Below are 23,440 nucleotides of genomic sequence, written 5' to 3' on the forward strand. Positions count from 1 at the left end.
TTTTTTTCATTACTAAACTAAATGCGTCTGAGCACCACACGTCACTCTACATGTGCATTAATACAAAAGGCAGTTTCCCCAGTTCAGAACTAGTTCACAGTACCAAACCTTGCATGATACATTAATGATGTGTACTTCAGGTGCACAGAAAAGGTGAAATAAATAGATGTTTATTAAATGTTTCACCTACTTTTTTCTTGATTTATATTAAACGTACTCACACTTTTTTACTATTTATTGTTCTCTTCTTTACAGCCAAAAGTTAGTTGTCATATTTGCTGCTGTTATGTAGCAGTTTTAGTAGTTTAATTAGTGCAAACAGTCTGAAATGAAGTGGAATGAGGTAAAACAGAGCTGAAAACAAACAGTGGGATAGTCTGGATACTGGAGAGAATTAGAGGAGAGGGAAGTTAAACAGTGTAGTGAACAGTGAAAAAGGAAGTTACAAGGGACAGGATTTAGAGAGCGCAAGCAGGAGATATGAAACAGATGCCTCTCAAAAGATTTGGCTTTATTCTTCTCTGATAAAATTATTCAACTGCTGAGCTCAACTCCTGCCTTTCTGGCAACTGTCCATATCCGTTAAACATCTCACACACAGACACACAGACACACAGACACACACACACACACACACACACACACGCACGCACACACACACACACACACACACACACACACACACACACACACACACACAGAATGCTTCTGTGTTGTTTACAGATTGGTGACAAATTGAATCAAACATTTGTAGAAACGTAGTGAATGCAGATGCTGCTATGCAGGCCAGGCTCACTGAATGGTTTGATGAAGATGAAGCTGTTTGTCCTACTTGCTCACTTGATGATGGTTTTCCTTTCCTTCGTCACCCACCTGTAAATGTTTCCATATAGGATTTCAGGTTTAAAAGGCAGAGATGCAACCATCTACCGTATTTCCTGTCTAACAATGGTAACAACAACATAACTTTACACTCTACAGATATACTTCTTACCTCTCTTGTCTCTGTCTGCCTGTAGGTGGCGCTGGTCTTCCCAAACAACGACCCTGCTGCCTTTATGACGGCTTTTTACGGCTGCCTGCTGGCCGAAGTCGTCCCTGTGCCAATAGAAGTACCGCTGACCAGGAAGGTAAGCTGTCATAGTGCAGAACTTCAACCAAATGCTGAAAAATGTGTCCAAATACAAACAGTTTTGCATATCTATTTTATATTATCAGAGAAGAAGAAAGGTAGACATAGTGAACAAGAGTAAAACATAGTAAACAAATAAGTGCTAACGACTTTTAAATTAGTTGTAGCCTGTGTGTAAAAGTTAGCAGCTTTGCAAAAACAGGATTTATTGCAGTTTTGTATCATTGCATTGTTGCATTACATACATTAAGTGTTCCGCAGCTTGGTTTTTGAAGGAAACATAAAGGAGGCTGCCCAGATATTATCCAAAGAGGATGAAAGATAGTTGGAGGAAGAGAGTAAAAGAAGACTGTATTGCGTTGTTTGAGTCAACAGTTGGGCCTCAGGCAGTCAGAGAAGTTTTGGTTGCCATTTCTTCTTTTTCTTCACGTCAAACGGCATTAGTGAGTTGAAAAGAGGACACGCAGCAGAGCCCAACAGCACTAATTCACACCAGTCAATGGAGCTAATTCTTCACCGGGGGATTGTATTAAAAACATGAGTCATCAGAAGGCGCCTTGGTGAGTCATGGTGCAGCACAGAGGACACTGAGCTCTGCTGAGGTGTAATCAAAGCCAAATGTCCCCAAAGAAACATTTTCTGCTGTTGCTGTTGTTGTTGTAGGTTTGTTTGAGTCATAGTTTGGATTGGCTATCACGGCGCACTGTAACGTTGTCTGGGACGAATCGGGAGGCCCAAGTGTGTGTGTCAGAGTCAGTGGAGGTCTGAATGTGGCTTTGTGAATTTCAGCTTTCTTCTTTATCTTTTAATAATTTATGTTAAAAAACATTTATAAAGTTACAGAAAACAAATAACGGAAAAGGTACGTTACTCAAAAAAATAAATAAGTACATAAATAGATAAAAGAGTAGAGCACAAAGGGACCACAAACTCTTTGAAATTTAATGCGAGCTCTTCTTAAATCACTTTCTTAATGAGCAACTCATTGAACCCCATTATGGAATATATATACACTAAGTACTGCACTAAAGTACAGTGTTAAAGTACTTGGATTTTACTTGAGCATTTTCATTTTATTCTATTTTATACTTCTCAGAGAGAAATACTGCCCTTTTCATTACACTAAATGTATTTGACAATATTAGTTATTCTGCAGTTCCAGATCACAAATTATGATGTATAATTATGGATTAAGCCACCTGGCAGTATGTGCAGTAGTGGAAATTAGCTCCACGTTTAACAGCTGCAACATCAGTGATGCTTACACATTATACGTCAATATATATATATATATATATACGTCAATATATATATATATATATACATGTATATATATATATATATATATATATATATATATACATATATATACATATATATATATACATATGATTCTGGAATAGGATGTTCTGCATAATGAGTACTTTCATTTTAGGCGCTGTAAGTATTTTTGATGATAATACTTTTACTACTTTGTTTTTTTTTTTTTAAGATATTTTTGGGAGGCATTTTTAGCCTTTATTTTTTGATAGGACAGACAAGCGTGAAAGGGGGAGAGAGAGAGGGAGTGACATGCAGCAAAGGGCCACAGGCTGGAGTCGAACCTGGGCCGATGCAGCAACAGCCTTGTACATGGGGCGCCTGCTCCACTACCAAGCCACCGACGCCCCAATACTTTTACTTTTAAGTAATATTTTGTATGTATATACTGTCTTTCCTTTTTTTAGTGGTACTGTGTAACTTAATATAATATAATCCTGGATCAATGCATGACATAAATAAAATCCTTGGTTGCTGTTTTTTATCATTATTCTACAACATAAAGGCATTGGCTGATATTATAGTTTTGAAATAATGTTTTGATTGTGAACTGAAATCTCGTTGGCTGTTGACCAGATGCAGAACTACTGTTGTCGTCATTTGCTCCTAACATTAGTTAGTATTTTTTTTTATAGGAGATTATAAATGTAGTCACCGTGAACAATGTGGTTTATCTTCTACTGCCCGAATTTGAAAATCTGCCTTTTGAGGGAAACTGGATATTAAACACCTCAGTGCCCACAACCCGTGGGATATTACTCTAAACCAAACCGCAAACATTACCCAAACTGACAGCGCGTATAAACAGGGAGCTGAGCAGTAACACACTAAGGAGAACATTATGTTCTCAGTCAGATTATCACTTGTGTTAAACTGTGTTTGAATTGTGAAACAGTGCGTTATGTCAAACTGTTATTATCTGATTTTGCATCTGTCCAAAGTAACGTTAGTCATCGCCCCACTATTTTTTCCACCTAAAAACCCCACTGCATGTTTTATCTGTCGTAGCATTAAAAAATACACTTTAACACTGTTAGTGAAGGCTAAATCTTCTTACTTACACCGCGACTAGTCCATAAAACATCCATAAAACTGTTTCTGTACAACTTCATACAATAAATATGTCCACAACATTCTGCTACATGTTGAAATACAATATTTAAAACACCATACAAACATCTTTTCATGGCCAAATCTACAAAAAACAAGCTTACTAAGTGAGAAGTACTATTATTATCTGCTCAAACAATAAATTTGCCTTAAAAAAAAAGCAGAAGAAGTAAAAGCCACATGTCTCTGTTCCATGAAGTCATTTTTATTTAAATTTATTCCCCATAAAATCTTGGCCACAAGGAGGAGAACACTTTTACAATTTCATATGTTTTAGATTAAAATGACGTGTTTTCATCTGACTGTACTGCAAGAAATCATAGACAGCTAATGTGAATGTTTTATGAGAACAGAACAAAAAAATAAATCTGGCAGATCAGCCCAAAGGGGGGTCATATGGTACAGTTACAAAACATGAGCTATGTGTAAAACTGTGGGCAGTGTTTATAGTATGAATCTAGATGAAATGTAACTTCCTATTAGTCTCTAGGTGCGTTTCTGTGAAGGCATTTGAAAGTCTTCCAGACACTGACCATTGCATGAACTTACAGGGACAGAATCATTTCTACAAGCAGCAATTATAAGAAGAGATTAAAACCACAAAGAAATGTTTAGATTACGAGCATATGGGCATGTGCTTGTCGAGCATGCTGGTATATTGACCATATGAAGTAGTATCTGTACAATAGTATCATTTTCAGCAGTGTAGTGGAGGGTAAATGTAGGTTTACGGGGTAATAACCATCTCTTTTTCTGGCTGTGATCGGATGGTTTCATACCAAAAGGAACCTTAGGAGTTGTAGTTGACTTCTCTCCTTTCATTTTTATGTCCACAGGCTTGTACCAGTCAGTTTGTAACTCAGTGGAAGTAATGATTCAACCAGGAAAGTTTCATGTCAATGCTGCTGCTGTCAGTTACCCAAAATTGTCTATGAGAAAGTGACAAACTCTGACCCACCTCCCACTTTACAACTGTATTGCACAGAGAAGCTGAGAACGACCAAGAAGCAGTTATTGATTAATTACAATCCAATTCAGATGATTAGTCACATTTGATTTCTCTGTCTCTGTCCAGGATGCCGGCAGTCAGCAGATCGGGTTTCTGTTGGGGAGCTGTGGAGTGACAGTGGCTCTGACCAGCGACGCCTGCCATAAAGGGTTACCCAAGAGTCCCACAGGAGAGATCCCACAGTTCAAAGGTTTCACACACACACACAGAGCCTATTGTCACACCTGTGCACATACCAGTAAAGAGTGTATTTGTACCAACATGCATGAACTCTATACGCCCTAGTGTTAAATATCAAGAATCGAGATCCCAGCATTAGAAAAATCAACTCCTGCGAAAAAATACACGTGGGAACCTGGAATTATTTGCATGTTTTTGCACGTGTTGGTGTACTGAGGACAATCATATGAACTGAAACAAAAACACCTTATCATCAATGTCAGGCAGCTGCTGTCATTGCTAAATACTGAAGTAGAGCCATAAAATTCTGTTCTAACAGCAAAATAACTGGTTTAGCTTTCAGCTGCAGTCATTTCTCTCTTTTATTAAAACACAATAAATAGGAATTATAATTGAATACAATTAAATAAAAATGAGCAAAAAATAATGGACCATAAACGCTGTTGTAAAGCATTTATAAGGCAGTAATAAGTCAAATAAAAGACTAACCTCATGTGACAATCACACTGATATCTATACTCAAAGCAGTGCACTGCACACACACTGTCAGAGGTCAGAGTGTATCGGTGCCTCTCTTGTTTCAGGACAGCTTTCCTGTCTCTCTGCAGGATGAATGGACAGACTGATGGCAGCAGACAGCGAGGCTGAGTAACGGATGACAGAAAGATAGAGACACATAGACAGAGAGAAATAGAAAGACAGAGAGAAAGAGAGACGCAGTGAAGCAGTATTGTAAATCGATGGAGAAGCAGCCGACAAGAAGGAAGGGAGAAAGAGACGCATGATGAATTGAGAATAGAGAGACATTAGCACTGAACAGAGACAGAAAGAGAGCGAGAGTAACCCAGTGATTAATAACGACTGTTTGCTTTTCAGTAATGGATGTATAAATAGCAACATGATGCCGCCAGATTTACTGCTCCTCACTCAGTATGGATTTAGGAGTGTGTGTGTGTGTGTGTGTGTGTGTGTGTGTCTCATTAACGTGGAGTGCTCCACTTATCGATCGGCAGGCTTTAAACTCATCTCATTCACATGGCTGATTGTTTCTTCTGTCTCACCGCCCGCGCAGCATTAATTCAGACATTAACAGCCCCTCACATACTCAGGATTTTACATTCACTCATGTTCATGTACTCATGTAAACACTCAAACACTGAGCAACACATCCTCACTAGAGTAATAATCCTTGTAACGGACGGAGTAAAACTGGTGCTCCCACTTGGCCAAATAAGCCACAGTTTTAACATTTCTTTTTAGTGATATGTGGATGGCATGCAATCTGTCGTCACATGCTGGATGTCCAAAACCATGCTTAAATTCAATAAAGACACATCTGAAACAGTCCTCTTTGAGTTAGGGGTTGGTTTTGACTTTAACCTGCTAACAAAATACTGTTGAACAGTCCTGTTTTTAATCAAATGTTATTAGTTTACAGTGTAATTTTGTGACTTTTGTGTACAAGCTAGGGTGGATAAAGGGATTTACCATGAATTATTGGGTTGTTGGTTCATCTCGTCTGTCCACATGTCGAAGTGTCCTTGAGCAAAACACTGGAAAAATACCCCTAATGACGGATATTTTGAACAAAAGTGTCTGTTAAATGATTGCAATGTCATGTAAAACTGGGGGGTGTGAACCTAAGTGAACCATATAGAAAAAAAGACTTTTACAAGTAACATTTTATTCCCCATTAATCAAACCAACAGACCGATCAGAATATAAATGTAAACACCTTTTATCAGAATGAACTGGAATTGGGGAAAAACTTTTAACCCACTCTACACCTGAACATTTTCTCATGCAAATTCTATTTTATTAATTACTTTTTTGTTTAAATTGTCACACACCATGTTATGATGCCCTTTTAAATGTCCAGTTGTTTTATAGAAGCACTACCACTAGTTCATTAAGATTTCCGAAGGTGGCTTGCAGGTCTCCCGCAAAGTAACTGCAGGAGCAGTTTATTTACATATTCAAACTGATGCAAGTCTGTCTGTACCATCCACAAAAAGGGTACAACAGCTGGTATTGTGTTCACCTTGTGTGCATGTCATCATGGCAAAATGTGGTCCTTGAGACACCTTTTGTAGCGTGAACTATCACAAAAGCAGTCAGGAATATTTTGCCACGTGTTTATATATGTCTATCAGTCTGTCTTTCAATGGACAGATTTTTGCCAACACAATAATGTTGCAACCGTGCAAGATTCAGTCATGAAACTTGACGGGTATGTAGGTGAGATCAAAAATTAAGCCAAATTCTAAGGTAGGTGTGGTCCGAGCAAGGGGGCCAGAAGTGGTGGGGTAGGAAGTAGGGAAGGGGTAATGGGCTATCCCACTTTACTTCCCTGGCCCACATTCCCTTAGTTGCAGATCACTGTACTGGGGCTAGAGTGATCCCGTCATAAGATGATCTCTAGTTTCAAAAAGAATGTCTGTGCCTTTTTGGAAACCAGCAATTGGATTCTTGTTCATGTAACCTTATTCAACTTTTTTATTAATGGCCAAAAAAAGCAAAATCTAAGTATGATCACACAACGAATCCTGAATCCAAATCCAATCCTAGCGCTAGATAAAAGCCTAGTTCCAGAGTCTGTTCAGTCTAAATGAGGTTGAGCAGTTAAACCAGGAAGGAAAAACCAAACTATGAATGTTCAAATGAAAGTGGTCTCAGAACTGCCAAAATACAACAGCTAAAAACAGTAGCAAGCTGCTCACGGCAGAAACCTTTTACAAACACTGGGGACATTGAGGATGTTTGTTTTGTGTCCCTGTGTGTCCAGGCTGGCCCAAGGTGCTGTGGTTTGTTGCAGAGTCCAAACACCTCTCCAAACCTCCCCGAGACTGGTTCCCACATATCAAGGACGCGAACCAGGACACTGCCTACATTGAGGTAACACACATATACACACACACGCTGGTACAAACACTGAAGCGTGTCTGCTCTGGGGCACCAAACATTTCCACTCCTGTAGTTCAGTCATTACTATCTGGTGAATGGAGATCGATGGCGCTACATGTCTTTTGGATTAGAATCACACTGCAGCTGAGTGGATGTTTCACTGTTTCTCTGCCGGCTGCTGATCAATGTTATCATCTTGTCTGATTGATTTAAATTTACCTGACACACCTTTAAGCAGCTGGGCAATAATTGCACCAGCAGCAAGGTGAAATGTCTCCCTGATTGCAGTGGGGATTGAAAAAGGCCGAAAGGAAAATGATGAAAGTAGAGGGATGATTGAAAAACGATCGACCTTTTGTTTTTAACAGAGGCGGCGTCCCAGACAGCCGAGACAGATGAAATTACCGTGACTCAAGGAAATTTGTCTTTTTCTTTTTTTTTTTTTTTTAGTAAGACTAACGTTTTTGTGTTAATGTCTCACCATGATTCATAACTTTAATAGCAGCCTATAATGTGCTTCATTTTCATTCCAGCGGTCATTTGTCAGAAATGTGCCAGACTTTTCAGACAGAGATCTTATTTTGGAAAGAATCTCATCCATTACTGTCGACTCCACAGCACTCAGGCATCATTTTGCTTTTGGGAACTCAAGAAAAATAGAAACTCAGATTCATCACTCAGCATTTTTACATCTGATTCAGGCCTCAAAAAATACATTAATATTTTTATCACAATGTGTCAACATGACTTCATGTTTTTCTAGTCTCACAGTTGACTGACAGCTGAGATATCTTTTCACGTACACAATATTTTGACTATAAAAATAAAAATACAAAAGTATTTGCATTAAGATATTCTTAATACCAAAAGTACCAAAAGGTCTTATTAAACAGAACAGCCCCTTTCAGTATATTATATCATTGGATTATAATAATTGATGTATAATATGTGCATCACTTCAAGGTTACAGCTGAAACTGTTGCTATAATCACACAGCACTAAATGGGACAGATAATATGTGAAACATGAAAAATCATATTCCTCTTCCCACTCTATTGCCTTGTAGCACTTCTAATGGCCTTACTGCATGTCAACGAAAACAATCAATCAGAGCTGAGGAGTCTCTAAAGGAGCTTTCATTCATGTCAATCACTGCTCTCGTGAACTATGGTCTGTCAAACTAGGCAGCGCTGGTCAAAAATAAATCAAGATTCAGTTACTGCATTGTCTGTTTCTCACTTCAACTGTTTTCAGAAACCAATTTTAGTGTACTGTTTAGCTGTAAAATGAGAAAGTCGGTCCAGCTGGTTGGTGGTGCTTGGTACCTAGGCCAGTTGTATTCAACAAGGTGATCCAATCATAAACTTTCTCATATTACAGCTAAACAGTACACTCAAATATGTTAGGAAAACATTTGAGGGAAGAAATAGGCAATGCAGAAACTAAATATTGATTCATATTTGATCAGCGCTGCCTAGTTTAACAGTCTCAATTCACACAAACAATAATACACATGACTGACAGCTGTGTTACAGACTCCTCGGCTCTGATTTGTTGTTGTCTGTGCGCCACAGTAGGTTCTAGTGAATGTTGTTAGAAGCAGTAGGGAGAGGAGGAAGGGCATAATTTTTCCCACAGATTATTTGTTTTATGTATTTTCAGAATATAGTGCAAACATGACAGTAAGTTATTTTGATTATAACAAAAGTCATCAAATAAACCTAGTGGAGTAAAACGTACAATATTTCCCTCTGAGTAGTGGTTAAAGCTGCATAAAGTGGAAAGGGTAAAGTATCTCAGAACTGTAGTAAGTACATTTACTTGCTAAAATATCCATAGCTACTTTCCACCACAGCATGTAAGTAGAAGGGCATTCTCTTTTGTTATTAAGCAATTAATGACTGTCTACTTACAAAACAGAGATATTTTGGATGTAAGTGGACTGTTACTTTAGGTGTAGAAAACAAAAAATGATGACAAAAAAAGTGTGCTTGCCCTATGGTTATAAGGGTACTGCATAACAGATTTGATATTTAGTTCAGTGATGAACTGTATAATTTGAAAATAGTAATTTTCCTGCGTTGGTAATAAAAAGTTGCATCTACAGAAATTAAATGGTAATTAAAAAAAGATTCATACAATTTTTAGAATTGATTTAATTTCATTAAAAGTATCTGCAGATTTATTAATGTTAATCTCCAGTATTGCTTTTTTTCAAATTAGATTTAAGAGAGCAATTATACAGAAATTTAAATTAGGTTTTAAAAACTCCATTTGCAGTCTAAATTATTTGACTTACCTTTTATTACAATGTCATAGATTACTCTGGCATGTATAACCAGGAGAATATTCTGAGCTGTCCTCATCACAAGAGGACCTCATTTGGAGTAAACTCCAATCAGCTGTGTCGTCTTACATGTTGTACATGTTCCTTTCTGGAAATATTTCTGTAATAATCTGTCAAAACAAAAACTGATTCAGTGAGCTGTTGAACACTGCAAGTACACCCCCTCACTCTCTCTGTCTTTGTGTGTCCAGTATAAGACCTGTAAGGACGGCAGTGTCCTAGGTGTGACGGTGATGAGGATAGCCATGCTCACACACTGCCAGTCCCTCACGCAGTCCTGCTCGTACACAGAAGGTAACACACACACACAGACACACACACACACACACATACACTCACACACACATTTACTTTAAATTCCTCCCACTTGAGATAAAGTAATGTGTGGTTCTTCCCTAAATGTGGCATTGAGGTTCATCTCTCTGTGTCTCACTCTCTCTCTTCCTCCAGCTGAGACCATAGTGAATGTATTAGACTTCAAGAAGGATGTAGGACTGTGGCACGCCGTCCTGACTGTAAGAAAAACACCTTAAACATTACGGTCTTGCTTAATCAATTAAAATGATGAATGAAAGTATAAATGCACAATTAAACTGACAGGTTTAAATTAAGTTTTTTATTTTGCCATTTAGTGGCTTCTGAGTCATGAATATTAAACTTAGAGTTAAATATTAAAATGAAAAAAATGTCAACTTTATGTCTGTTTTGTTGTGTATGTATCTTTTAAACAAGTTATACATATTCTGAGTTTTTTCAAAAACATCCCTCACACTGGATTATTTCCTCCCTCTCTCTGTCCCTGTCAGAGTGTAATGAATATGATGCACGTCATCAGTATTCCCTATGCCCTCATGAAGGTCAACCCTCTGTCCTGGATCCAAAAATGCTGCCAGTACAAAGGTAATCTAATCAACCCAAACTCAGCACAAATAAATACTATTCAAAAATAAAGTAATGCTAAGGAATGGAAAGGTCCCAATTCAACATCACTAAATCATGTACCTACATGTTACTTAACCTGCTGTAAACTAATCAGGGTATCACTGGAAGCCTCTTTTCTCTTTTGTTGTACATTTCATATTGTGATCCAGCCAATTATATTGTGAGTAGAAACCTGCTGGATAGTTTCACAACACAGAACAGAAAGATGCCACTGGTTGTGTTTGACTGTACTGACTGTATTTTATTGTTTTGTGTTAACCTTTGATTGCAAACAGTGGGGAACAAAATATTAGAAACATCTCTCAGTATAATCCAATGTAATAAAATATAACCCATATCTAATACAGAAGTACCCCAAAACTGCAGCCCTCAAAATTGGCTCAGAGTTGCATTTATTGGTCTCTGACACCGAGTCACATGTTGGATTTCATTATGTTGAGCACCTGGACCAAAATATGAAGTAACTTTTGAAAAGAAATCAGGCAGGTTTTTATTAAATGTTTGTTAATATATGTGTGGTGTTTTGTTTGTAGCTAAGGTGGCGTGTGTGAAGTCGCGGGATATGCACTGGGCTCTGGTGGCCCACCGGGAGCAGAGAGACATCAACCTGAGCTCCCTGCGCATGCTGGTGGTGGCTGACGGCTCAAATCCCTGTAAGAGCACACTCTCTAAAAATGTTATGTGCGAAAGTAAAGCTCATGAATTCATTCAAAACAAAAGGGTTCATCCTCTGGGGACCATGAATATCCAACCCCACAAATTTAATGGCAGTTTGACCAGTACAACAGCGTTTTTTCAGGTATTTATTAAAGCAAACAAACAAACCACAAAGATTATTTCAGCAAATAGCACATATGACATCATGCTGAAATCAGACATTGTGCTTTTCATAATAATGGTAGTTAAAGAAATAGAAATGAAACTGTTGTACTGAAAATGCACAGTTTCTAGATTCAACTGTCCAACAGTATCTTAAGTAGCCAAGCTTCACATTTGAACATATGTCCAATTTCTAAAGATTCAATAAAAAGTGTAATTCAAATTGCAATCATACCATCAATAAAAGCTGTAATGAGCAGCTTCCACTTTGCTGTAAGGCACTTAAAAAGAAGCACTGACTTTTAAATTGTGTCTTTCAGGGTCGATCTCATCCTGTGACGCCTTCCTCAACGTCTTCCAGACTAAAGGTTTGAAGCCGGAGGTTATATGTCCCTGTGCCAGCTCCCCCGAGGCCCTGACTGTAGCTTTAAGGAGGTACATACACACACACACACACACACACGCATGTGTTTTTTTATTGGTGTTTGCACATTAAACATCACAAGACACACACAGAAGTGATATGAAGAGTTGCTACACAATTTAGATTAAATTTAATGAAAAAAGATAAATACTGAAAATCTGAAAATTCATTGGTGTTCTTCACAGTGGAAATTTTCAATGTACAGCTCTAAACGTACTATTTTAAACATAATCAGGTTGACATCATAATGAATCAAATCCTCTGGTTAAAACAGAAATCATGAAATATAAAGTTATAAAAACACCCAATTTATTTCCACAGGCCCTGCAAACACTTTTCGCTTGTATAGATCCATATATTTATTCACTCTCCACAGTAAATAAGTAGCTTCTTTGTGGCTTTGCCCTCCTTCCTCTATGACTCGCTCTTATTTTAGCTCATTCACCCCCGACTTTACAGTTTTGTGGCTTTTGAAACACTAAACTTACAACCTTTCCACCTCTTTCATCATCCACACTGTACTTCAACCACATTACAGCATTACAGTCAACCAGGGCGGCTTTCATTCACGTGTTGGCTGTAATTTATGCTTCAAACTCTTAATTACAACACTGTAAAAGCCGTGTGTGTGTGTGTGTGTGTGTGTGTGTGTGTGTGTGTGTGTGGGTGTGTGGGTGTGAGCCTAATAAATAGCACTTGGCCTCAGCGGGTGTGGTAGTAATGAACTCACTTTATTTTCAGAAGAGCTGCTTTGAAACTCATTAAAAAATCACACAACAGGACACACACAAACACATGCACAAACACAGCTGTATTTGTATTTGTGAGGACGCTAATATTAACCTCAATTTAATTCTAACAATAAACCTAAATCTCCCTAAAAAGCCTCAAACCTTCAGACACTCACTTTCCAAAATATTCTGACCCTCTAAATTTGCTTTGGAAAAGATTAGTCCATATTTTCTAAAATGTTTTCACCTTCCAAAAATATTGTAACTTTTTAAAATTGCCCTCTCTTTGCAAATATGTCCTCACATTACAAGAATATTGTGATGCTCCAAAAATGTCTTCACTTTCCAGGTTCTCCATGCTTTCGAAAAAAAAAATATAAAAAAAATTGAGAAACCTGATTCCTTACTGCATAAAAATATTGTCACCTCCCATAAAAATGTTGTCACTCAGGATCTAAAATTTATTATCACAATGATAGACAGCTCTCTATCAACCTCCATGTCATCTAACTGTCTGTCTCCACCCCTCCTGCAGGCCCTTAGAGGAGGGCAGCACCCCTCCAGGTCGCGGCGTGTTGTCCATGCAGGGTCTGAGTCACGGCGTGATCCGGGTGGACTCAGAAGAGAAGCTGTCGGTCCTCACGCTGCAGGATGTCGGCTCCGTCATGCCTGGAGGTGAGACAGTTGGTGTCAGGTAGTGAACGTGATACTCACGTTTTGTACAGAAGGTCCTGGTGCTTGCTTTCTGCTTTTCCTCCACTACTTTTCAAAGCGAGATAGTTCAAGTTTTACTATTTATCTGATTGCTGGAGTTACTTGTTAGTTTGTAGATTCATATTTTACATCCTACATAAGATAAATGTGACTGCTGTCAGGATCTTTGGAAAAACGTATTGATAAATCCAAGAAAACAGCTTTGTTTGACATAATGCAACAGTGGTGGAGAATTTATTCAACCAGTACCAGACTTCATGTCTTTCCTTCATCTTTCATCCTATATTCATCCATTCCCTTCTACCATTCCTCTTTTTCCTCTTATCAATCTTATCAATCAGTAATTTTTGTCCTTTATTAAGTCCCAATGAATTCTTCTAGGAGTTTCAAAAGTAAAGTACCTGTGTCACTGATCTTAAAATATGTTTGCCCTGCATTTCACTCAAACACACTCCTAAAAATGTTTGTGTTGTTTAACAAAATAAAACTACACATATCACTGCAATAATTTCTCATCCATAAAATCACAACATGTCTTCTCTCTCTGTCTGTAGGTATGATGTGTGTGGTGAAGCCTGAAGGTGTTCCTCAGCTCTGTAAAACAGATGAGATAGGAGAGTTGTGCGTTTGCACTGTTGCCACGGGAACATCCTACTACGGTCTGGCTGGCATGACCAAGAACACCTTCGAGGTGTGTGTGTCAAGGATTTTATTAGTCTTCTTTCTCATGTCCTGCATTTTCTTTCTGGTTAAATAACACACTTCATCTCACCTTCTGCCCCATACACACTCCCCAGGTCTTCCCTGTGACGAACACCGGGGCTCCCATCAGTGAGTTTCCCTTCACCAGGACCGGCCTGCTGGGATTCATCGGGCCTGCGGGTCTGATCTTTGTGGCAGGGAAGATGGACGGTCTGATGGTGGTCGGGGGCCGTCAGCACAACGCCGATGACATCGTCGCCACGGCGCTCGCTGTGGAGCCCATGAAGTTTGTCTACAGGGGCAGGTAAGTGCTTGATGCAGCATTAATCTTAATGTTTTCTGAGGCTTCCCTGGTAAAACAAACAATACAGTTGTTGGAAGAACTCCTATTTGATGTTTTAGAAATTTTAAACTCAGCTTTTCCTGTTATTTTCCTGCATCAGGATGCCTCGTCGTGCTTCATAACCATTGAATTAACTTTATATGAGCAGGATGTTTTTCTGTAAACTTTCTTTAATTATTCTAAATATAGAACAGCTGGCCTCAGTGTCAGCTGAAAATTAAAGTCGTGTACATCAGTCAGAGTAATTTAGACTGTTGGGGAGATAGCAGAGCCTTTCGTTAGCTTGTATGTACTAGAACTGTACTCATTTTGTGACACTGATAAACAGCTGGCTGAGTTATTCCCAGTTCATAATTGTATGTGGCTAAGAAGCATGCTAACGCTGTCTGTGTTTGTGTTTCAGGATAGCAGTGTTCTCCATCACAGTGCTTCATGATGAGAGGATCGTGGTCGTGGCAGAGCAGAGGCCTGACTCCACCGAGGAAGACAGCTTCCAGTGGATGAGCCGAGTTCTGCAGGTACATGCACACACATTTTATATGCATTATAAACATGGTTTATAAATATAAGCATCATATCCTAAAAATAAACAGATAAGATGCTTGATATATCTTCTTCCTCTATGACACAGAGCTCCATTGTTATCTGAAAACTTTTAAAAGGACACTGGGTGATATGGTCCCTGGCACACTGTAGTTAATTTTGACTCAATCCCATATACACCATCCTGCCCCAAATACTCACCAGAGTACCAAATGAGGATTAATCCGCTGCTGAAAATAGTCCCCAACAAATGCTGATTGTTTAATAAACACAGCAGTGACCAGCTGTTTTAGGAAATTAACTATATGTTTGTTATTTCTGATTTACATCTTCAGTAGGAACCAGTGCAGTTAGAATTTAAAGCCACAGACAGGGCAGAGAAGTTGGAAAGCACTGAGAGACGGACACACACACATTGTAGTTTTCGGTCTTTTCATAGGATTTGTTGATGATAAGAAAACTATTGAATAACATCAGACAACTGTCAACACTCAGGACACACACCAGACAGACACATTTTAGCAGGCCACATCCAAAAGACACAAAACAGCTCACACACGTTCTTTAGCACCACATTTCTGTCTATTTGACTCTGTCTGCCTCACACTCACACAAACACATGCAGTATATGATACTGTGCTGTACATTCACACTGTGCATGAACAGATAAAATCTCAGTCCGAGCTCCAGCTCCAGATCTCTATAAGCCGGCATGGAGACTGTGGTGAAACTATAAAAGCTGTCTGCATTTTTACAGCTGCAGTAAAAACCAAATCTCTTTATTCCTTTACCATCAGAGATACTTCCTGGCTGTTTTTCCATTCAGCTCCTTTGATTCCTCACATACTCAGCGTTTTTGATTGAGGGCTGCTCTGTAGCATTAATTTTTGGTCAAAAGTATGAAGAATAAAGAAGTAGGTAATTTGAAAATGTTTCAAAATATTCATTCATTCATTCATCTTCTAACCGCTTCATCCTCTTGAGGGTCGCGGGGGGGCTGGAGCCTATCCCAGCTGACATCGGGCGAGAGGCAGGGTACACCCTGGACAGGTCGCCAGACTATCGCAGGGCTGACACATAGAAACAAACAACCATTCATGCTCACATTCACACCTATGGACAATTTAGAGTTATCAATTAACCTAGTCCCCAATCTGCATGTCTTTGGACTGTGGGAGGAAGCCGGAGTGCCCAGAGAGAACCCACGCTGACACGGGGAGAACATGCAAACTCCGCACAGAAGGGCTCCCACGCCCGGGATCGAACCGGCAATTATATCTGGTGTTTAAGATATTTAAGCTAGGGCTTGTTATATTAATGTAATCCTATTTAAATAATATGATATACTGTAATTGCATCTGTTGGCAGTAATTAAAATGCAATTTTATCGCTGATCAGTTTGTTAAGGGAAAAAATGCAGTTGCTGGAAGTTTCTTACAGAAAATTATTCCCTATTTTTACATGTGACTCAATTTGCAAAGAAACATTATATAATTATTTTGGTCATATATTTATATTACAAACATTTGAAGAGCCTCATCAGAATGAAAGGCACATCCTGGAGAACAGCAAATCTTGAATGGTGACCTTATTTTGCGCTAGTAGGTGTGAATATCAAATCTAACCAATAAAATATTTAATTAGTATTTGTATTTAAGAAATCCCGACCTTTTACTTTTCCATCCTTTACTGTTTAATGTCCTACCTCACCCTCCATTTTCTACAGGAATTAGATCAAGGAAGTAAAAATGCAGTTTTATTCTGTCATTAAAAGTAAACCCGTATCAACTTTCCAGGCGATAGACGGTATCCATCAGGTAGGGGTGTACTGCCTGGCTCTGGTGCCCTCCAACACTCTGCCCAAGACTCCTCTGGGTGGCATCCACCTGTCAGAGACCAAGCAGCTCTTCTTGGAGGGGGCGCTGCATCCCTGCAACGTGCTCATGTGTCCGCACACCTGCGTCACCAACCTGCCCAAACCTCGGCAGAAACAACCAGGTACAGTACGAAACGATATGTGATGGTGTATGATGAGATGCTGTTTCCTCTTACCTCACTTACTTCTCCACCTCAGAGATCGGTCCTGCGTCTGTGATGGTCGGGAATCTGGTGTCGGGGAAGAGGATCGCTCAGGCCAGCGGCAGGGATCTGGGTCAGATCGAAGACAATGACCAGGCAAGAAAGGTGTGTGTGAGACGGGGGCTGCTGGTTTTCACCATCATCATCATCATTGTCTCACACACATACACACACACATATATATGTAATGGGACCTTTGGATCACTTCATGTTTTCCACCACCATGGTTTATTCCCAGTCACACTCCTCATTTTGTATCATTTTTTTGGAACATTTCTTATTAGTTCTTTGGCCTGCAGTTTATGCTGCGGTTTACGTTTCACATTTTCATTTATCATAACATTTATCATAATATTTATCATAAGAGCAAAACTGTCTTTGTGTGCATTTAGAAGTGTCTATGAGAGGACTCAAGATTCAAGATGGAAAGTGGCTTTCTTCCTTAAGTTTTTTTTACTGTGACTGGAGATTAAAAAGCATTTAATATAGCAGAAAGGGAAGTCTGATGCCAGGAGGTGATGGCAGCTGCTTTAGCGGCACTGTTCATGTCGCATTTGTGCCAACAAAAGTGAGCAAGACAGGAGAGGAAAGGAAGTGAGGAAACATAAGCAGAGAAGCCAGAGAACAAGGCTGAGAATAAGATATAGAGGTCATAAGGGCAAGAAAAAAAACAGACATGAAAAAAGAGAACATTTGGACAAGAGAGAATGGAAAGAAAGAAAAAACACTGATACGAGAAAACAGCAAAGAATAATTTAAAAAGAGAACAACAGAGAGAGTGAGAGAGAAACAAGCAGTGTGTGTTACCGACACAACTGATTTTCCTCGCTTCTCTCGTGCTGAAAATGTCATCAGTTACAATGTCAGGCAGCCGGCGGCTGCACACAACATGTAGACTCTAATGAGAAGAGACAGGCCCCAAATAATAACAACCGCCACCTCCACGGCAGCACACCGCAGCAGCCCATGTCACCAGCCACACTCGCAACACACTGCAAGCCTGCTTGTTTGTTTGGATGTCACCAAATAGATGTTGATGAACTGTGTTATCAATCTCTTGCCAACTAAACTCCCCAAGCTTCCCAAAATTTCGGCTTCTGGCAGCTCAGAGAACAGTGTTGCCGGGACATGTTAGACCACGCAGGTAGCGGCAAACATACTTTCTGACGCAAAATGTTCTCTTGTATGTATGTAACAGATTAGGGCTTATTTTGGGAGATATGCACCTATTCGCTTTCTTCAATCAATAGACTAAATCTCTGTGACGTTGTGCGGAGAACAATAATCACTTCTGGGTAGACAGTTGGCAATTGATTTGAATTGAGGAGATATGTGAAATTGGCAAACTTGTTTATTTCTGTTATATTCCACCATAACTGTAATGTTAAAGATGTATAGTAGAACACAGTGGTCCAACCTGTCTGAGGTATCTGCAGTGCTTATGTGTTGTGCTGTGCTGCTTTGTGTTGCTTAGAGTCATTGATAAACCAAATCTACCGTCACTGAAGCTTAGCAATTTGCTTCTTTTGACGGGGCTGCAGCAAAATGTATTTTAGCTACCTATAAAAAGACTTAAATTAAAATGCAAAAAAAATCCAAAACGCACAACATACTTTTATCTAATAAAATGTTCTGCTCCAATCCATATTTGCTGGCGTTCAGCCATTCAAAAACAACATTTTCACTGTGGTAAAAAAAAAATGGTTTGCTCTCCCACACAACAGGAGCACCCCATCTGTTTTAATGGGGCAGTCTAGCAGCAAACTACCAGCACCATAAATTATGTTTATTCATAAAAGACAGCAGATTTGATTTTAAAAAAAAACAAATCACCTGATTTCAATCTGATGAATCTCTTTATTCAAATTCAGGATATTGTTTGAGAAGTTTTTATATATGTTTTTTAGGGTAATGACACCATAAAATATGACGAGAGACATTTGAAGCTTCATTCGAAAACCTCACTAGAAGCCTTAAATGTAAATAAATTACATTTATGGCAGCAAAACTATCACAAAGACTGGAGACATCCAGCCTGGCTCTGTCCAAAGTTAGGAAGAAAATTGGCAGTAAATCATGTCTTGTTCACATATCGAGCATCCATCTGGAAGGATACAGAGTCCCGTCACAAGGAAACAATTCACCTGTGAAACTCTTGTTGTTGTGTGTAAAGGCAAGTTAAAGATGGAGAAAAAGTGAATGGAAATATCTGCGGTAATGAACCTGAGCTTTGTTTCTTTTTACTCAATTGTCAGAATTGTTACAATGGATCTCTGTCTTCTTACACATCTCAATCAGCTAACTACAGATATTTTGTTTTACTGTAACATGTGAGAACAGTATGAGGGGGCTGATGCTTTAACTAAATCGCTGCATTTTATGTGTGCACACTTAAGTTGTTAAAGATTTAAAGTATCTGTGGACTATTTTAGGAAAGGCCTCAGTATCACTGGTTTGGAGACAGGGTTGCATATAAATCTGCTCTGCCATTTTCCAAATGAAACCATTAGTCCTGAGGCTTCATGCCATGTTTTCAATTCCAAACAGGATGATGATATTTGTAGTGATTAGCTCAGACTTTGACTGCATCATTTTTACAGAGCGACGTGTTTACTCTTCCTTGTTGAAGTACGGTTTAATCGACTTTGGCAACTTTTCCCAGCAGATAAAGCGGCGTTGGTCAGTCAGTGTTCCTGCAAAATTTGTTTATTATTTGGGAACAATTGTATGGTGAATTTGGTTTAATTTGTCAGGCAGGTTGTTATTTTTCACAAGGTCAGAGGGGGAAGTTTCATTCAAAATTAAATTTGTGTTTTGGGGATTTTGTGTGAAAATGCAAAAGATGCCTGCTGAATGTGAATTAGGTTTAGAGGATGCAGATTTATGCTTAATCTTACTGTGCTTGTGCCTCCTGCTGCTGCTTCTGCTGCTTCTCATCATCGATATGCTCATTGATTCATTCCTTCATCGATTTGTTTATTCATCGATCACTGCATGTGTAACATCTCTCTCTGAAAACCAAGCCCTCTGTGTGAATGAGCTCCCTTTTCTCTTTAAACTGTCGGTGCTGCTTTTTTAAAAAGCTCCTGTTTTTATTAAAATGTTCTGTGTGTGTGTGTGTGTTTGTGTGTCAGTGTAATCTTATAGAGTGAAATGTGATCTACTTTGAGCATCTTCTCAGATTGTTCTTCTGTTACTGTTTATGTATCCAGGGAAGGTTGACTGAGCTCTGTGCTGTTACACACTGACTCTGTTAAACACTCACACTGGGACCAGCTCAGCCTCTCAGTTTGATTTCTTTGCTCAAGAGCACCTCTGTTATCTTAGTGTTGTTTGTTTAAAGCAAAGCCAGACAATGACTGAAAAAAACTCCTATTGTTTTTAATTAAAAGGAAACTAAACACACAGTACTATAGCTTACAGTATATAGAAACCACAACCTTTTCACCATACAAAGATATACTTGTGAAGCTATTTTGAGCAGGTTTATTTTGTGAGAATGCACACTGAGCATGTTCAGCAGAGTTGGGTGTTAACATATTTGAGAACTAGCAGCATGTAGAGTAGATTTTTCCTTCATAGATGTTATCCTGAAGATTTCAAGATTTCAATCCTGGATGTTTTGTTAACACCTTTGGTTATTGGTAACAACAGCAAGTGTGGTTTAATACCACTGCAAACACTCACTGATCAGCTACTTTGTCAGAAATACAACAAAGGAGCAGCTGTGGTATCTGATTATAGTGCAGCCAAACAAATCCACATTGTTTTAATAAAGAAGTGGGTCAATGATGATTTCAACAGCAAATTGATTTTATGCTATGCATATGTTTAAATAGTTTTCTTCTCAAGAGCTGGACATAGTAAAACCCACAGCTCACTGTGGCTTCCTGTTCCATGAATTCACTGTAATATCTAAAAAAGTTTTGATGAACGCTTGCTGTCAGGGCTGAACTAAGAGACCACTATGTTGTGTTTCCTGTGACTACGGGAAAGCTAGTTGAACACTTGATGTTAAGCATCAGCCGTTGGAAATGTTCAGTTGGCATTGACAGTAACTTTATCCAGCTCAAGTCATGTTCTGTAGTGTCATATGCACAACAAAGAAGCAGGGTGGCACAGTGATGTAGCACTGTCACCTCACAGCAAGAGGGTTATGAGCTTGACTCCACTGACTGGGGCCATCTGTGTGGAGTTTGCATTTGCTGGGTTTTCTTCAGGTACTCCAGCTTCCTCCCACAATCCAAAAACATGCAGGTTAGGTCAACTGTTGACTCCAAATTGACCATAGATGTGAATGTTAGTGTGAATGGTTGTCTGTCTTTATGTGTCAGCCCTGTGATAATCTGGTGACCTGTCCAGGGTGTACTTCGTCTCTTGCCCAATGTCAGCTGGGGTAGGCTCCAGACCTTCCGCAACCCTGAATTGGATAAGCAGTTATGGAAAATGAATGAAGCAGTTGTTGGCAATAAATTCAAAATTTTTTAGGCTCCCTCCAACAATGCTTAGACAAATCTGTATAAAAAGAAAGTCACACAAGTAAAAAATGAGAATCTAAGACATAAAATAGTCTTAGAAGTTAAAAATTAGGGATGAACTATAATATATAGAGATATTAAATCGCTGTTTCTGGAAAAAAAATACTGATCATAAAAAATAGGATCCAGACTTTTTTTATCCCTGAAAATCTTAAGGATCATAGCATGGATTGTAAAAACAGATCAAATGTAAGAAGGCAAACACACTAGTCACATAGATGTCTTTGCTTTTGAGTTTCAAACTGGGAAACATGAGGGCTGTTATGGAAATGTCAAACTTCTGAAAAAAGACCCTCTCACTCTTTTTAAAAATACATTTTAGGTGAAATATAGATGTTACTGGTGTGTAATCTTTCTACCGTTCTGCTGCTACTATCTACTTTCTATCTTCTTCAGATATTTATTTTAAAATGAGGAGGGTTAGAAAGGGAAGCACTGCTTGCTGTCTTTGCTGTTTGATCCTGTGCCAGTTTCCCAGATTCACAGGCTGCTTGGTACAATAGATGCTGCTGGAAGGATTTAACCACTTTCTTTATGTAAATTTAAACAAAGTAAAGTGCTTCTAGTGCCAGGTGGTCGGTGTGTTGGGTTTTAGTGTACATCTGATAATGACATCAGATACAACTGAGCTCCAGACTTCAGTGTATTAACATGGGTTAGGGTTAGGAATTCAACACTGATGCTCATAAACTGATAAAACTGTACTGCATGAGACCAGATATCTATCTATGGCCTGGGATTTCCTCTCACACACAGACACACTCACACACACACACACACACACACACACACACACACACACACACACACACACACATACACACCAGACACAGAGGGTCTTTGTGTTGGTATTTAGCATGCCAGTCCTCTCTCATACAGATAACATGGGTTTTATCTGCAGGCAGGTTCCAGTTTGTTCTATCTCAGGCTTCAGTGGAGCTCTGGAAGTTTAACCTGGGGTCACAGGTTCTTTAACATACAACACATACCAGATTTGATCCTTTTTATGATTTAAAAACTGTCTGAAACACCAAAAGCAAAACTGTACAAAAACTTTTCACATTACTTTTTACTTTATAAAAATAAGCAACAACTCAGTTTCATCATTCAAGTTTTTTGGTCAAAGTACTTGTTCTTCTTAAAGCAATGTTGAATCTGTACATCCAAACCAACACTCTTAATATAAAAAATAGTTTGGGATTTTCGATTAAAGCAGGAAATATGAGCAATAACACTGAAGAACATCATGTCCGAAACAAATCTTATCTTGCGAGGATCTGTTTCTACTGTGCCAGATGTTCCAGAAAGAACATTTGATTCACTTATGTCCAACTGATGGGAACACATTTTTATTAGCATTTTATTTTTGTATTTGAGAAATGTACTTTCTTTTCTTGTAAGGATTGGATAAAGACACAGCCTGCTATGTTTCCTACTTTTTACTTGATCTTGTGTGCTTGTGTGATGTATGACTTATTTTGAGCAAAGGTGGAAGTTGCGTGACAATGTCATTAGTGCTTCAAAACCTTGAAGAGAAGATGTTGGGCCAAATGGATAGGAGATCACTCATCTCATCCCATTTTCCAGCAAGAGTTAATGTTGG

General features: G+C 38.9%; 1 protein-coding gene across 6 annotated transcripts in view; it reads left to right on the forward strand.

Annotated features, from left to right (window-relative positions):
* The window catches only part of LOC125902101 (disco-interacting protein 2 homolog C), a 251,250-nt gene that overhangs the window by 196,443 nt on the left and 31,367 nt on the right, over window positions 1-23,440 (forward strand). For 4 of the 6 annotated variants that reach the window (XM_049598230.1, XM_049598233.1, XM_049598232.1 and 1 more), the window contains exons 10-23: window positions 1,020-1,130; window positions 4,638-4,761; window positions 7,537-7,646; window positions 10,194-10,296; window positions 10,453-10,517; window positions 10,809-10,902; window positions 11,478-11,597; window positions 12,084-12,198; window positions 13,454-13,593; window positions 14,187-14,323; window positions 14,430-14,638; window positions 15,081-15,195; window positions 17,017-17,218; window positions 17,295-17,404. In XM_049598230.1, coding sequence (XP_049454187.1) covers window positions 1,020-1,130; window positions 4,638-4,761; window positions 7,537-7,646; window positions 10,194-10,296; window positions 10,453-10,517; window positions 10,809-10,902; window positions 11,478-11,597; window positions 12,084-12,198; window positions 13,454-13,593; window positions 14,187-14,323; window positions 14,430-14,638; window positions 15,081-15,195; window positions 17,017-17,218; window positions 17,295-17,404 — 1,755 coding nt within the window. The remainder of the gene's footprint in view (window positions 1-1,019; window positions 1,131-4,637; window positions 4,762-7,536; window positions 7,647-10,193; window positions 10,297-10,452; window positions 10,518-10,808; window positions 10,903-11,477; window positions 11,598-12,083; window positions 12,199-13,453; window positions 13,594-14,186; window positions 14,324-14,429; window positions 14,639-15,080; window positions 15,196-17,016; window positions 17,219-17,294; window positions 17,405-23,440) is intronic. The other 2 variants (XM_049598231.1, XM_049598234.1) reach the window with 1 other exon arrangement.

The sequence above is a fragment of the Epinephelus fuscoguttatus genome, linkage group LG15 (genome assembly GCF_011397635.1).
Source record: "Epinephelus fuscoguttatus linkage group LG15, E.fuscoguttatus.final_Chr_v1".
Classification (NCBI taxonomy): Eukaryota; Metazoa; Chordata; class Actinopteri; order Perciformes; family Serranidae; genus Epinephelus; species Epinephelus fuscoguttatus.